This window comes from Haemorhous mexicanus, chromosome 23 (assembly GCF_027477595.1).
Source record: "Haemorhous mexicanus isolate bHaeMex1 chromosome 23, bHaeMex1.pri, whole genome shotgun sequence".
Taxonomy (NCBI): Eukaryota; Metazoa; Chordata; class Aves; order Passeriformes; family Fringillidae; genus Haemorhous; species Haemorhous mexicanus.
Window position 1 is genome coordinate 3,366,168 of NC_082363.1, and position 16,389 is coordinate 3,382,556.

At 46.8% G+C, this 16,389-nt stretch overlaps 2 protein-coding genes across 2 annotated transcripts; both read right to left on the bottom strand.

The window, feature by feature from the left end:
* Window positions 1–400: 400 nt before the first annotated feature.
* Window positions 401–6,192, bottom strand: LOC132337852 (chymotrypsin-like elastase family member 2A). Its single transcript, XM_059866801.1, has 8 exons — window positions 6,063–6,192; window positions 5,755–5,843; window positions 4,924–5,021; window positions 3,891–4,019; window positions 2,615–2,751; window positions 1,786–1,931; window positions 1,084–1,236; window positions 401–581 (listed from the first exon to the last, which is right to left on the bottom strand). The coding sequence occupies exons 1-8, from the start codon at window positions 6,139–6,141 to the stop codon at window positions 564–566; spliced, it is 849 nt and encodes a 282-aa protein (XP_059722784.1). The 5' UTR covers window positions 6,142–6,192; the 3' UTR covers window positions 401–563.
* A 2,668-nt stretch (window positions 6,193–8,860) lies between these two features.
* On the bottom strand, window positions 8,861–14,017 carry KIAA2013 (KIAA2013 ortholog). The gene is made up of 3 exons (XM_059866954.1): window positions 12,934–14,017; window positions 11,381–12,234; window positions 8,861–9,863 (listed from the first exon to the last, which is right to left on the bottom strand). The coding sequence occupies exons 1-3, from the start codon at window positions 13,904–13,906 to the stop codon at window positions 9,837–9,839; spliced, it is 1,854 nt and encodes a 617-aa protein (XP_059722937.1). The 5' UTR covers window positions 13,907–14,017; the 3' UTR covers window positions 8,861–9,836.
* Window positions 14,018–16,389: the final 2,372 nt, after the last annotated feature.

Genomic DNA, 16,389 nt, shown 5'->3' on the forward strand with positions numbered 1-16,389 from the left:
TGATAGGGATTGGGAAATCATTGTAAATAAAGCACAGGTAGTTCTTAGTATAAAAAGCCAACACCACCCCAAGGGCAGGGGCTGTGCCACAGCCTGACCTGCTGGACAGATCTCAGCAGGGCAGAGAGAGAATGAAATAGATAAAAGAAAATAAACAACCTTGAAAAACAGAGCCAATGAATCTCTACTTCTTCTTCAGTCGTGGGGCTGGGAAAAAAGAGACTTTTTAAACACCTTGGGAGCCATTTCAACCACAGAAACCCAAGAGAGGGGCTCACACCTTCCCCCTGGTGAGGCTGGCAAGCTCCAGCCCGAGGCAGGGGACAGGGAAAATATCCAGTGTTAGCCCCACACACAGCCCTGGGCTTGCCAACAGCCAGGAAAAAGTGACAGAGACACCTTTTGTTTTCATCTTGCAAAAAATACAGTTTATTTCACTAGTGTTTGGTTTAACACTTGGGTTGTTACAAGCATGATTTCCCAGTTCTTTATGATCAAAGGTGTCATGGTTATGACTTTATTCAAACTGCTTTCCCTTTGGTATCTCTCCAGTTCCCAGTGGATTAGTTGGTTGCCATAACCTACAAAAATATAAAACAAATGAAAAATCAGATCATGAGATGCAGGAATTGGTGAACAGTATGTGCTGTGTCCAAGTCACAGGATTTAAATAAGTGAAATAAGATTCTTGCTTCTCAGTCAAAGTTTATATTAAATGAAAAGATGTTTGACATTCCAAACTTGAGCTGCACGTGCTACCTTTTAGGATGCAATTGCAATTGTCAATGTATTGATGAATGCAAATTGGAGTAATCACTTCTGAAATATATGGTAAATCTTTATATCTACAATAAAACTCCAGGATAAAGGGACAATGCATTCCTACTATCAAAACTTATTTGAATACATGAAAAAAAAATTTGATATCTGTTTCAGAGGAGGATACTTTCAATGGATAATGATTGAACAAGGAGTGGTACAGCTCCCTTAGCAGGGGGCAGAAATCCCAGTGAGAGAGCCCCAGCACTGCCAGGTGTCTGGATGCCACCCTGGCTTTTAAGTTTTTCTGCAGCAGCTGCTCACCTGCTCGATCCAGCTGTTGTAGGCAGAGACCCTGGTGAACACAGAGGGTTTGTGGTAGTAGTTGCAGCTGAGAGCAGAGCCAAAGCTGACGATGCCATGCACTTCCCACCTGCCATCAGCCCTCTGGCAGTTCAGTGGGCCCCCAGAGTCCCCCTGCAGGAAGGGGAACAGAATCAGAGTGTGAGCAGCTCCTCGGTGGGATTTTCACCTTTCCTTCCCATCAGGCCTGTTAGCCTAGTGTCAGCACATTTCACAGAGAAAAGCAAGGCACAATTCTTCCCAAGAATATCTCTGGGTTTCACATTCTCTGAACCTCAGAGAAAGAAAAACACAATTCTTATCATTTGCTGTGCCTGTGTTTGTGCCAAAGTAGAATGCAATGTGGAGATTGTGTACCCACAGTGATGGGGTTTGGTTTCCTTGGCTATCAGGGCCAGGTGTGTGTGTGTGTGTGTGTGTGTGTGTGTGTGAGGACACTCACTGACAGTCACGAGATTCAGAGCTGTGTGTGCAGAGGTGAGTGCTTGGCAGATTCAGTTTAGATGTAATGTAATATGGTGTAATATAATATAGAATAATATGGTATCATTAAGTAATTAATTAGCCTTCTGATAAGATGGAGTCAGATGCATCATTCTCTCCCCTCATCAGGATTAGCTGCAGATTCAATAATCTAAACCCAAGCCCTGAGAGTGGACTCACATTACAGCTGGAGATTTTTCCATCCCCACCAGCACAAACCATGCTGGGTTTCACTGTCCTTCCCCACCAGGAAGGTCTGGAGCAGGTTGCATAATCCACCACCAGCAGAAGGCCTTGCTGCAGGTCATCAGCAAGGGGTCCATTAGCTGAGAGAGAGCAGAAACACAGAGCCATGGTACCAGAGGCACTGAAGGAAGAATAAAACTGCTCTGCTAAGTGTACCTGGCTACCATCACTCCAGACAAAGCACTCCACAGGGGCTACATTAAAGGAGAAGCTGTTACAGGTATGAATGTCCCTTAGCTCCATTCTTTCATATACACCCTCACTTACTAAAAATTTGCATTCCATTAAAAAACATCTCATTGTTAGAGAAACAAAGGGTTACTCTAATTTCAGGAGTTTGCAATTTACTTATCCCTCAAGGAATTGCCTCCTGAGCCAAGCTGACACCTCTGCTCAACCCTGAGATTTTCTCCACTGCACATCTATTCCCTTATGTGCCTTCAGGTGTTCAGCAGGTGTGTTGGGATTAGCAAATGCACCTGTCTGCACACCACTAACATTTGCATTACAATAGCTCCTAAAAGCTCAAGAAAGGCCCCTCAGGTGCATTACCAGCTCTTTTACAAGGAAAATAAATTTCAAAGGGAAAAATCACAATGTGTGAGTGAAGTGGGGGCTAATATAATAAATTACCTCACTAGACTGAGTTTTGAGGGGATCTTGAGCACCATTAAAAGAGTCTTTGCCATCAATCTCAGATGAGAAGGAACTTCTGAAAGGTGTTTTTTTAATTTCAAGGTTTTGCAAACACCCAAGTACTCACTCTGCAGTCTTCCCCAGCCAGTGACATAGCAGGCAGTGTTGGAGGACAGGATGCTCTGGGCAGGGGGCAGGCAGGCCAGCTGGATGTGGTCACTTAGGGTGACGTGCTCAGAGAGTTTGATCAGAGCAATGTCATACCTGTGGTCACAGGCACACGTTGGGGGAGAGGAAGGGAAGGTGAAAAGGTTTGCAAAAAGGATTAAGACACAATAGCCTGAGTACTCAGCAGTTACACAGCACTTGGCCTGGGCCATCGTGGTATTTTCTGGAAAATCCCTCGGCCAGGATTTCTTCTCCTGGGAAGCTGAGAAGCCTCAGAGAAAAATGTAAATAATAATTATCTGATGGCTTCTCCTGTGTTTGCTGCTTTGTGGTCTGGACATTGTTTACCAACAGGTGCATGTTTGATTGGTTTCAGGTGAATTGTTTTTACTCAATGACCAATCACCCTCACCTGTGTTAGACTCTGAGGAGTCAGTCACAGGTTTTTCATGATCATTCTTGTTAAGCCTTCTGTCTGTATCCTTCTCTATTTTTTAGTATAGTTTTAATACAGCATTCTTTAATATAATATCATAAAATAATAAATCAGCCTTCTGAGAACATGGAGTCAGATTGGAGTCAATTCTCATCTCTCCCCTCGTCCTGGGGACCTCACAAACACCACAGGCCTATTCCAAAGAGGAGCAAAGGCCAGTGCACAAGCAGCAGAGAGTCCTGCACCCCCAAGCAATTCATGGGAAATTCAGGGACTGGAGGGCTCTTCCCTGCAGAAGTGCCTGTTTTCCTGATGGAAGAAAGTTGTCTTTTATAGTTTTTTTACACCAAAACCAAGCAAATGTTAGGACTCACTCCAAGGACTGGAACTGAGGGGATTTCTTTGTTACTGCCCTCAGCCTGCAGCAGGACACAGGGGTCCTTCAGCCCTTAATTTGGATATTAGTGATCCATAATTCTGTCTCTCTGCTGGCAGGGGGGTTTCAAAGGGTGCTGTATAAAATGCTTCATTCCCTTTCATTGTGCAAGAGATACCATTGCATGTAACAGCTTCCAACCCAAGCATGAACATGCAAAATGGCTTCTGGAAACATTAATTAGTAACAAATCAATATTGTTAATTGCTTTGTATTCTCTTGAGGGGGAAGCTAGAAACTGGACACTGTAACAGGAGGCTCTAAACCTGAATTTAATTACCAAAACTCCAGATGGGTGGGATTCAGGCAGTTTGATTTTTACCCTCCACCTAAAAACCAAAATAATACTTGCCACCAACTTACCCATTTGCAACATCCTGTGGGTTCCAGTCCTTGTGAACAATGATCTTTTTTGGAGAAACTGCAACTGATCCTTTTTCCTCAGCTGCTAGGTTGTATTTTCCAAGAAACACTCGATAGGTCAAAGAAGAACTGGGCAAGAAAAGGATGAACACTCAGTTATGCAGCTGCATCTTTGGCTCCTGAGAGATTCAACAAGAACACTCTTGACTGTAATTTCTCTTCACAAGGTCTGTCTGGAGCTGAGCCAGTGGTTTGCTAAGGGCAAAGATTGTGTTCTAGACCTCATAATCATTTCATCTCCAAGCTGTCCTCTCAACTCCTGCTCAAGGCTTCTTTAGCAAACTCAAGGTGCCTCCAATCTTTGCAGGATTCAGCTCATATTCTTCAATGCAGTAACAATTTGGACTTTTTTTGACAGCCATAAATAGCCTCAATAATAACCAGCTGTGTGATAGAACATGCAGGATTTATAATAATAACATGAAGCCAATTCTTCATGTTTCATATGATGATATTTGCTACAAATTAATGTTACAATAACCAGATGCTACCAGAGCAAAATGGGGTTGTATTTGTGGAAGCAGCTTTGATGATGCAATGACATTGCTGTACCTGAAATTGATTTGTTACACTGCCACACAATATGAAGAGTTTCCTGAAAATGGTTGGTATATTCAAAATATTTGTGATTATTTCTTCAGGGAGTGGATTGATTGGTTCACTTGTGGATCTCCCTGACATATATTACAGAAACAGGCAACACAGCTGAATTTTAATAGCAGCTTGAAAACAGAAAGATGTTTGTAGTTTGTTTGTGGAAATGAAGAACATATAATTGAGGTAACTGGGGTTTTTTCCCCCTTTTACATTCAGAAAATAAAGAGATGTCATTCTCCTGACTTTTAATCAAAAGATATGATGCAAAACTCAGAGCTTTCAACTGGGAAAGGGAGAACTGGCATTGATATGGTTTTCATTCATCTCTCTCTGCTCATAAGCTGCTTCCTGGGTCAGGTTTACCTTTATTACTTACCTGATGCAGTGGGCAGCAGTCAGCACCCAGTTGGTGGCAATGAGGGCTCCCCCACAGGTGTGGTACCACTTGCCATTGGAGCGGTATTGAAGGGAGGCCTAGGACCAAGGACCCAGGTGAGGCTCAGGCTTTTACTTATTTACTTATTTATCAGCACTGTGCTTTGTTCCTGCACCCAGCACACAACCTGCTGATGGTGGAAGGCTTTGGAGTTCCCAGCTGCTGGCCACAGAAAGGCTTTTTCTCCTTCCCTATCGTACAAAGATGATTTTTAAAACATCTCTTGCTTAAATAGCCCAAGTCTACTTGACTTGGATGAGAGCCTGCATGACTGTCACATGCTGCAGTCAGTAGGGCCACAAAACAGAGCATCACCCTGCAATTTCAGAAGCTTTAAGCTTTCTCCCATATGCAGTAACACCATTCCACATCAGAGAGCTTCAAGCTTCTGCCCTTCTTGTTCTTTAGCCCAGCCTTTTACGCCCCTCGTGTTGGTGCACTGCACCCCTCTGTTCCCTGGGGTGATTTCCCAGTGCCTGGGCACTCCGTGGCTCACTGCCTTCAATGCTGCTCCCCTGCTTCTCACAGCTGTGCCCACGGGGATGAGGCTCTGCAGCAGCCCCACTCCCAAGGACCACAAACTGTGCACCTACACATTCCCAGCAAAATGCAGCACATTCAGAGCTTTTAAAGGAGACTGGAACGTTTCCATTTGATGCCTCAGACAAGATGCATCAAATGAAATCTTCGAGGTGGTTTTGTTCAGTTTAGTTGTGCTGTGCAGAGACAGCACAGCCCCAGCTGCTCCAGGGAAAGCACAGAATCACCAACCTGCCAGGGCCAGCTGTAGGGTCTTGCATCGTCCCCTCCAACAACTCTGGACACAAGAGGTGGGTAGGCAGGAACCCCGCAGCCAAAGGCTGGAAAACATGCAGATGGGATGTGTGCTTAAAAAAATGTCTGTGAGGTATCAAATAGCACAGCACCCAGTTATTCTTCTAAGAGACCCTTGTAATGAACATCCTCTGCTGTCTTTTTTTCTTTGATGCAGAATGTTCAATTTGTCTAAACAAGGAAAGTTGTTTTTAGATTTTAATTCACTTGATCTTTTAAAATCAAAGCAGAAGTTGGACACGTACCTGCAGAGGCCAGAGTTAACACAGCAAAGAGGACTCCAAGCATGGTGCCAGTTCCTGGGTGCTGCAGGCTCAGCTCCATGCCCTCTTATATGGTGTCCTTTATCTCTGGAACACATGATTCTAAATGCAGAGCTATTCCAAAACTAATGGAAAACCTGTATCACTGTGGGATAATTCTTTATGTACATAAAATCCTCATTTAGGTGAACCTTGGGGCCAGGCTATATAAACAACTTGGTTAAAAATAATTCTAAATTAGTTGCTTATTATCTGTAGCAGCTGTGTGCATTTCCATTGCCTTGAGATTTCATCACAAGGTGTTCACAGAAGGACCATGATAAATTAATTATTCTAACATTTGGTGGTAGGTCAGCAGTAAGTTCTGATCTACTGGGACAGTGATAGATTCAGATGTGTTGGTGGGGTTGCATTAGTTGATCTCTAGAGGCTCCCCTCCTACCTTAGTTATTGTACAATCATACAACTCCTTGGGATTTAATTTTGGTCTGGGGTCTGCTTTTGTTTTGTTTGGTTTTGTTTTGTTTTGTGTGTAACTGATTGGTATCTGCCACCTTGTACTGACTGAAAACCTGTATTTTCTTTCCCAGATCAAGCTGCATGTGCTTCAGCATGCCAGACTTCTTCAGCAAACCAGACTCTAAGCACTTTGAAGTGGAATGTACTTCAAGCCATACAAAGAAACAGCTGTCCATGATGAAGCAGAAATCCTGGTATGTTGTGGTGAGTCAGACTCCACTCCTTTCCTGTTTCCCTTTGTTAGATCAGTAGCCCTGAAGAGAACAGGGCTCCCTGCAGCATTGCAAATGAGCCTGGTACACCCCAGAGCAGAGCTGCCCTGTGCTACAGCACACTGAGCTCGTGAGTGAGAAGAGCAAAGCACTTCCACCGACAGGACAAAGCAGGCAAGGGCAGGCATTTCCACCCCTCCAGAGACACTGCCACAAAAAGGAGTGTCCTAATTCATTACTGACATTTGAGACCAGTGACTAGATATCAATGCTTACCCTTGTCTCTTTTATTCTTTCTGTTTTCTACTACAGGAATTTTCCATCCTCTGACACCTTTCCATCCACCAACCTTTGAGAAACTGTTGCTGGTTATAGAAGAACAAACAAAACTCCATCCCATAAACCAGGACACTCATAGGGAACAAACTTACTAGAATGGAAACAAATATCATGTCAGTTTTACAACCAGAGTTGTGTTGAACACAGACACCAAACAAGGGGCTCAAAAATGCTGAAATAAATCTAATGTTTAATGTCAGGATTAACAAGCAGCAAAATCCCTGATTTCCAGAGCTGCCATTCAGCAGTAGGTGGATGAAAGACGCCTGGAGCACACATGTGGAAGGCAGAAATATAGAATGCTTTGCTGCTTTATCTGCTTCTCAATAATGTATTTTCCTACCCAGACAATAGCACTTGAGGAAGCTGCATTTTGAATTGCAAATTGGATCAACCAAACCCTGTTCTGGCATGCTGTATTTATTATCTGACAAAAGCAGAAACCAGGATTAACAGTGCAGAATTGAGATTCTAAATTTTTTCCATTAATTTGTTGGCTCTTTTCTTAGTGTCTGAATTTACAAGCTAAACAACATTATGCTGCTCAGTTTAACTTCCATGTCGCTATCATTTTCACTGAATTCCAACTAAAAGTATAAATTTCAGATGGTCAGTTACTATTTTAACTTGGTTTGTTGTGTGCTTGGAATTTTGTTTAGTTCTTTAAGCAATTCTGCATTTCACAAATATAACCTTCTGCTCTCTTGCATTCTGTAAATAGAGAAATGCTGTTTCTTTTTCCCCTTCCTCATGGAGGAATTCTGAAACAGTTCTGTTGTTATGGAGGAAATTCTCATAGGAATCCTAATATATTTAATGTAAAACACTCTCAAAGCTGTTTTGTTTTTTCTTCTATTCATGCTTTATGTGATGGTAGCTTATCCATCTTTTCCAGGCCTGAACAGTCTTCCTTGGACTCCATGGGTGTCATGCTGCTGGCAATTCTGCCAGGGAACATCAAATGGCTCAGCCTCCAGCTGCTACCTCGTTGGCTTGGAAAGAGCCCCCTGGAAGCTCTTATCATCCTCATGGCAGATGTTTCACAGAAACTAAGCAGCTCATGGAACTTTGGTGAGAAAGAGAAGGAGCTTCTGGTATGTTCTGTTAAAGCAAATAGTAAATATCTCCTTCAACACACAATGTGCCTGTGTACAACCTCAAGTGGACTCTGTTGCTCCCCTGTCTTTATTCCCTTGAAGGGCAGTCACTCTGCTAGACTAATGAGTAAATGGAATTGTCTGCAGAAAAGTTAGACACTGAAATCTGCTTTCCTGAGGGATGTTTTTCATCTGCAACCAGACAGTAACCCCTCTGAAAATGTGAAGTTAAATCCTGACCCAGTTTTTCCTTGGGACCACCAACTGTGCCAAATTTATTACTTGATGTTAAATCTGCTGCTTGATGGTTCCCTGGGACTGTTTCTGTGATCTTCAGAGTAAAGCTTGGCCTTCATTCCTCAGGATAGAACAAGGTTATACTGAGCAAGGAAATGGAGATGAGCTTTACCCTGTGTGTTTTTGTCACTTGTTGTGCCTTCCAAATTGTCTTATATCTAGCTTATATCCATTTATATATTATTTTCTACACTGTATTTGCAGTCAATGCTGGCCACAGATGTAACAGAAGGCCCTGCTTATCTCAGCTGGGTGGGGAGCAACAGCAGGAGAGAACAGACACAACCCAACAAAAACCCCAACCACACTTCAGCAATCAGATTAGACTGAAAGATATTTATTTAGAAACAACAGCTTTGGTATTTTAAAACCAAACAACCTGTAAGTCACTAGAAAGTAGGGTGTCTTCCCCCATAGCCAAAACAGATCAATGCACAAAGTCCCAATAGGCTTAGAACAGGAAACGTGTAGATCAGCATTTCCAAGTGCATATCCAGAAAACAATTTCATTAAATTGATTTTGCACTCTACAGTCATAAAGGCTGAAAAACCTGTTACAAGGACTTACTGACAGTTAAGACTGTTAGATATTGACAGTTCAATTGACTGTTACTGAAGTGGAGGAAAAATTAACATACTCCCCCTCCCCCCAAGCAATAAATTACAAACTGTATACCAGAAAGGAAGTTACACTAAAGTTTTCTAGTTAACTCTCAGAAGGGAATCATTATCCTTTTATTTTTCTGTAGAATTAAAAAAAAAAAAAACAAAACAGATCAAAATATCAAAGGTCTTAGTATATCTTCAAGTATTTTCACCAAATAGATTACTCCTAGGGAACTGAACAGCTTACAGGGAAAGGACACATCTGTTACACAAGCTCCTGGGATAAACAACTGAATCAGCACACCTTCCAAGTCTCAGATTCCTGTAATAGCAAGGCACAAAAGGATTGTTGCTTTCAAATGGTCCTTGTTCTCAGCTGCAATATTGCCAGGTGTCTTGTGCAAATGGAGGCTGAAAGCAGGACTAGGTTCACTTGGACAAGGGGATGTTCCCATTCAAAGAATGGAACAGGGTGGTATTTCAAGACCATCTATCTTGCTTACTGCTACAGATTCTGAGCTTCAGCTGCCTTCCACTTCCTCCCTGTTTCTGGAATCAAGTTCTGCATCACCTTCATTTGAAGTAGGTCCAGCTGAGAAGAGGCAGCAGAGCTGTGTGCTCTGCAGTGCCCAGGAGGATGAGGTGCCAGGTCAGCCCTTGCTGTGGCTGTGCAGCCTCCGGGCACTTCAGCGGGCAGAGTCGGGGACAGCCACCTGCAGCAAGGGTTAACAAGTCACTTGGTAAAGGCAGAAGGCAAGTCTTGGAGATGACAAAGGCAACTGGCTAGACAACAGTGAAAGGACACAACTACATCATTCCAAGGACACATTTCAGGTGTGTTACACAATAACTGACATCACCTCCTAAGCCCTTCCTCCCTTTGCACTGAGGTTCTGCTCATGATCAGAGGCTCGGAACTGCAGTTGTCTGACACACATTTCTATCCTCCCTCTTCCTAGGTCAGTTTGTCTGGCTACAAGCATCTCCCACTCAATCTTCTATTGGATCACAGGTATTCAGACCTGCTTGGGATCAGGCCTGATCTGCAGTGCTCAAAATGACAAAACCAGTGAGCTGACAGGGAAACTTCCAGCTCACTTTAGAGACCCCTTACATACCAGCTGTCAAGTTTAGTTCAATACCTTCTGTTCAGCCTTAGCTATCCAAAATCGAATTTGATTTTATAATTTGGAATAACAGTACAATCTATAGCTAGAACTTTTCCTCTGACAGCTGTTTACTGATCATCTCCTTTTTTCCTAAATGAAACCTACATTTAACTCACTTCAGCCCTCAGGAGGGAAGCCTCTGAACAGCACAACTAGCTCACACAGCCTCTGAACAGCACAACTAGCTCACACAGCAAATCCAGTCTGGTCTTGCATTTCCACCTCATATCAACACACAATCAGAAAGTCCCAGTACTAAGAGCAAAACTCACCATCTACTGTCTATTCTGTGCTAGGTTTTTACAGCAAATAAGTTTTCCAAGGCAACTCAGAACAACTTGAAATTCTTTACACCCAGGTAAGAGGAGCTTGGAACTCTGGCTCCAGAGCTTGAAGCCAGAACCTTCAACTCACAGTAAAAAGCACTCAGTACTTTTCTTAACACAGCTTTGTATTTTGTCTGACTGGGAGAAACACCAGTTCAGCATCCTCCCAAAATGATGGTGGCAAGTGTGGTTTGATGGAGGGCTGCACAGTGTCTATAATATGAACACCCACCACAAGTCCCAGCAAGTCAGCAGCTCCACCTCCAACACCAGCCTGCCTTTGGGTGCTGCTGTGTGACACCTCACACGTTCAGAGCAGGCAGGCAGGTGTGCAGGTCTCCACACAGCAGTGCAGACAAGTACAGCAGCTCTCTCACATGCTTCCTGGTACTGAATAACAAGAAGCATCATCTCATGACAACTGCAACTGCTGGACTAGAAACAAGCAATGTCCTACACTGGTGTGTGGGAAAAGGACAGAGAGCTGTGTCTGCCTCCACCTGCAGCCTCACAAATGTCTAAGGAAAGATGATGAGTTTATCTTTTCTAACAATTGTGAGCCCTACTGCTCCAATCCCTGCCCTAATCCTCCTTGCAAGAAGAGGTCACAGATTGCTTGTTTCAAGAGAGACTGAAAATCCTCACAGTCCAAGAGAGAGCCTGCCCAGGCACAGCTGACACAACATCAGGCTGACAACACTCAGTGGACAGCAGCCAGAAGCAGCAGTTTTATACCTTACTCCTGAAGAGGGGCTTGGCTCCCGGCCCACAATACTCGTTGTAGATGAGTTTGAACAGAAACAAATGAAACAAAGTAATTAAGGAGGCCACACTGAACCAGAACAGGAAGGGTAAGCCTGGGTATTGCTTGGCCATGTGTTCCTCGTGAGCCAGAATAGCTTTTAGGTGGAGTGTGTGTCTTAGGTCCTGCAAGTGGACCAAATCTGTTGATATATAAAGCAGTGGTGTGATGGGTTGAGTCACCATGACAGGGAAGGTGTGACCTCGTGCCTCTGAGGTGAGCTCCACAGGCTCGTTCATACAGCCTGCCTCACAGGCATACAGTCTGACAGGCTTGTCCTGGAACTTCACAGACACATGCAAGAAGGGCTTTCCTTCAGCATCCAGGAGAACAGCTAAATTGATCAAGTCCTTATTGTAATGGATCCCACGTAAGGAGTAGCTGTTATGGAGTACGTCAGGGTCAGCCTGAAACTGAAGATGGTTTTCTGTGAACTGCAGACCCCCAAAACTAAGCACCATTCCCTGCATCAGTCCGTGGACTCCAGCAGTCACAAGGCCCTTGCACCCCCGTTTTTGGAGAGTCAGCTTCCACAGGTCTGAGAGCTGCAGGATCTGGGTGACACTGGTCAGCCTGGGGGGCCACAGGTTCTCGGCGTGCATGGTGGCGTGGCCGCTGAAGCAGTGGTCAGCATAGTTCAGGCTGGCTTCAATCTTCTCCCTGTCCTCACCAGCAAGGAGAGGGTCTAGCAGGGGTGCTGGCACAGTTGACAGCACGTAGTAGAGGGTCATGTTGACAGTCTCACTGGAAGGGGTATGTGCATCTGTGATCTTTCTCATTTCAATCCCTGTAGCAAAAGAAAACAACCAATAGTCAGAAATTAACTAGGAGGAAAACACGCACACTGATGTTCAATATGGTGTTCTTTACAACATTTAAGAAATCTGTGTCCATAAAACACCAAAGTGAAATGTTTCCTTGTGTTTGTCTAAGAAGATACTCTCTGGTACTTAGGAGTTTGAAAGCCAAGCTCCCATTATAGACAAAGCTAATTTAATACACAGATGTCTTACAGGCCTGTCGTCATGACTCTGCAAGAATGATCTGTCAAAATAATCTTTTTATAAAGTAACAATTTCTACATTATTTGGTCAGCTACTCTTTTATGTAAGACATTAAAATCTTAAGAAAAAGCATCTTTGTAGAACAGCCCTTAATCTCCAGGCAGAGTCTGTCTTTTATGCCATCACTAAAGGTCAGCTTCATTTCCAACTGGCATGCAGGGCAAATCAGTGAAGTTCCTGAAGCCACGAAAAGCAGCACACACAGAATAATGATTATAAATGTTCCTTTATCACTTTCTATACATAGTCAGGTGTACTCCACTTGGTAAGATAAGCTGGGTTCCAAACCAGAAACACTGTTTTACTATCCCACAACCCATCAGGAAAACCAGAGCCTCTGGAAACCTTACAGCAACCAGGACACTGAGCTTTCAGACATCCTCTGAAGCAACTCCATGGAAGCTGAGCATCACTTTCCTTACCTGAAATAAACAAGTCAGACCAGGTCTGCTGGTGCTCCTGGAAAAGATCTTCCACCCCCATCTGCATCACCTCCAGCATCTCTTTCTTGGCTGCCTCCCTCAGCTTGCTGAATGTCTCCTCCAGCTTGGACACCTCGATGGGCTCCGAGGTGTACACCACGGACAGCACGGTCTCGTCAAAGTGCGACTCGGGCGCGACCTGCACCCGGCTCACGAGTTTCTTGGCAGCTACCACCACCAGCACCACCTTGGGGCTGCCGGCCAGCAGCAGGCGGCCGGAGGAGAGCAGGAACTGCCGCTCCTCCACCTTCTCCAGGCTGGTGGTGAAGCGCCCGCCCAGCGCGGACGCGGCAGCGGGAGCCGAGGCCTCGAAGGCGGCCACCCGCACGGTGGGGTTGGAGATGCGGATGCGCTGCAGGTAGAGATGCGGCCGGCTCCGGTGGGCCACCACCTCCTCCCGCACCGTCACGCAGTCCCCGGCGCCGGCCCCGGGCCCCGTCTGGACGCACCGCAACCTCCGCACGGCCCCGTCCCGCAGCGCCGCCAGCGCCGCCCGCGCCTCGCCGCGCCCGCCCAGCGCCCTCAGCCGCACCAGCGCCGGGTACTCGGTGGCGAGCGCCGGGCCCGCTGCGGGCCCCGCGGGCCGCACCCAGAGCCGCCCGGCCGACACGTCCAGCAGCAGGAACCCGTTGCCCGCCACCGCCAGCCCCGGGGGCCCGCTGGCCCCGGCCGCCTCCTCAGGCAGCGGCAGCGCATCGCCGCGCTGGGTCTGCTCCCGCCAGGCGCCCGAAGCCGCCTGCACACAGAGGGCGGCGGGTCCCCAGGGCTCGGCCCCGCGCCCCGCACCCCGCGCCCGCGCCGCGCCCAGGTACCAGTAGGCGACGAGCAACAGCACCAGCAGCAGCAGCAGGCGCCGCGCCCAGCTGCTGGACAGCAGCCCCGGCAGCCCCTTCAGCCGCTGCTGCAGCCACATGGGCGGCGGCGGCGGAGGAGCCCCGGCCCAGCCCTTCCCGGCCCCGGCCCCGCCGCGCCAGCCCTAGGCCGCCATCGCCGCCGCGCCCCAGGCAGCTCCGCCGCGACTGGCGGCGCTTTGCGGCGCTTTGCGACAGCCGCGCTCTCCGGCCCTCAGGGAGGGCTTGGCCGGGGACACCGCCCGGCCCGCTCGGACCGCCCCGGAACCGCCGGGAACGGCGGCTGCGAACGGCCCCGGAACCGCCGGGAACCGCGGCTGCGAACGGCCCCGGAACCGCCGGGAACCGCGGCTGTCACAGCCCCGGAACCGCCGGGAACCGCGGCTGTCACAGCCTCGGAACCGCCGGGAACCCCGGCTGCCAAAGCCCCGGCTTCCAACGCCCCCCGGCTTCCAACCGCCACAGAACCGCCGGGAACCCCGGCTGTCACAGCCCCGGAACCGCCGGGAGCCCCGGCTTCCAACCGCCCCGGCTTTCAAACCTCCGGAACCGCCGGGAGCCCCGGCTGCCAAAGTCCCGGCTTGCAAACCGCCGGCTCCAGGTCCCCCCTTGCTCGGGGCCCCGCCGGCTCCTGGCCCCTCCCGTTACCGGGCCCCTCTCGGCTCCGAGCCCGCTCAGCTCCGGACCCCCCGGCACCGGGATCCCCGGCTTCCGACGGCTCCGGGACCCCCGGGTTCCAGCCCGCCGGCTCCGGGCCCGCCGCACCCTGCGCTGCTCCCTCTGCGGTACCCGCGGGTGCCCCAGGGCTGAGCTTCTGCGTCTCCTCCCCGGGTCACTGCACCGATCGAAAAGGCCTGGATGGGTTTTCCCTAATTCCCGTGGCAGTTTATTGCCTTACCACCACAGACTGTGCGGGAAAGGAAGTTTTTTTCTATCAAACTGTGTTCCGCTGTGTCGTAAATAGAGGAAGAAACTTTCTCACGAGTCTTAGATGAGCACAGGAAAGCTTTGTATCCAGAGCAGCGCTCGAAAGACAAAACGAGAAACACGGTTTCTAGCAAGTCAGGCAGAAACACTGAGTTAAGGTGAAATGTGAAATTCTTGACCAGGTTGAGGCAATGAACCGGCTCAAAAAAGGGAAACAGAGGAGACACGTTCTTAATTTCTCCGTGCAAATGAGCTGTTTGACTGGGGTGGGGTGGGGACAGTACTGGGATCCCAGAACGGTGGGTGAGACCCCATTGTGAGACCCCATTCACTGCGGGCTTCAATGGGCTGGGGTCGCTATAGGACTCGAAATAAAACAGCGTGGACACTGGAATCTCCGAGGTAAAAAGAAGCGTGCTTAATTTCCGACTAACATTTATAGATTTTCAAAAGTGACAGTGGATTGGAGGGTGACAGTGCCACCTCTCCAATGACACTGGACAAACCAACTGTTCATCACATCTCTTCCTCCAGAAAAGAATGAAAAACCATAAGCATTTACAGAAATATATAAATATATAATATATAAAATTATAAATATATAAAAATATAAAGCCACAAATATATAAAATATAAAGATCAGAAGGCTTAAAAGACCTTAAAAAAACCAAACAACAGGCTGCTGGTGTCAGCTTTGAGGCTGCTGTAAGAGCAGAGCTCTGGCTCTTCCAGTTTTCAGGAAGCTGCTGCTATGCCTGGAGCACGTGTTGCACGTACTCACTGGAACATCTGCATTGGCAGCTGGCTCTGCTTAAAAAGACAGGCAGCTGGCTGCAGCCAGCACACAGATGTGAAAAATGCGGATTTTGCGATTGGCTTTTTGCAAATATTAAAAGGAATATTATATGTGTTATGTTATAAAGTTATGCTGTGTTAATTTTCTTAAATAGTGTGCTAAATATAGTTTAGGTTATAACATAATGTTAAAATAGAAACTATGTAGGATACTTTTTTTTCTAAAGAGAGGACTTGCACTGAGCTAGCAGCCACAGGACACTGAAATCTTTCAGAGAAAGAGAATTTATTGCTCCCTTATCAGAAGAAACGAACTTCTTCCTGCCTCACTCAGCCCTGCAGACGCCGTCAGGATTCAGAGGCAGAAGCTGACACTGCCCAGACAGAATCCTGTGTGTGAATGGAATTGATGCACCATGGATGAGGTGTGTGAATATGCAACAGGCTGTTGCTTTGAAGGGTTAATCTTCTGTTAAGGTGGGTCCTTTTTTGGGCTTATTCTGCCCAGAAAGAGGTACCCAGACTGTCCCTAACTCTTTGTTTTTATTGTCTCATATTGTCCTAATCCCAATTGTCCAAATTATTATTACTCTAATTTATTACTTTTATAACTATTACTTTTATAACTATTTTATTACTATCAAACTTTTAAAATTTTAAGAAACAAGTGATTGGCATTTTTCACACAGCAGCACAAACACACAAAGAGGGGGGAAATGTGCTTGCTGGGTTGGCATAGCTGCAGAATACAAAGCTGTCAAACAGAGACAGCCTGGGTACAGCAGCATAAACAATGAGGCATTCATGATCTGGAGTGTGCAAA

What these genes read in the sequence shown, in the direction of transcription:
- LOC132337852 (XM_059866801.1), bottom strand. Translation starts at nt 6,141, where the DNA reads ATGGAGCTGAGCCTGCAGCACCCAGGAACTGGCACCATGCTTGGAGTC. An exon ending in GTTAACTCTGGCCTCTGCAG is followed by an intron (nt 5,844 to 6,062) that starts GTACGTGTCCAA and finishes CATGTTTTCCAG; the next exon opens with CCTTTGGCTGCGGGGTTCCT. An exon ending in CCACAGGATGTTGCAAATGG is followed by an intron (nt 2,752 to 3,890) that starts GTAAGTTGGTGG and finishes CTGTGACCACAG; the next exon opens with GTATGACATTGCTCTGATCA.
- KIAA2013 (XM_059866954.1), bottom strand. Translation starts at nt 13,906, where the DNA reads ATGTGGCTGCAGCAGCGGCTGAAGGGGCTGCCGGGGCTGCTGTCCAGC. An exon ending in GTCTGACTTGTTTATTTCAG is followed by an intron (nt 12,235 to 12,933) that starts GTAAGGAAAGTG and finishes CTTTTGCTACAG; the next exon opens with GGATTGAAATGAGAAAGATC. An exon ending in AGCCCCTCTTCAGGAGTAAG is followed by an intron (nt 9,864 to 11,380) that starts GTATAAAACTGC and finishes CCCTTGCTGCAG; the next exon opens with GTGGCTGTCCCCGACTCTGC.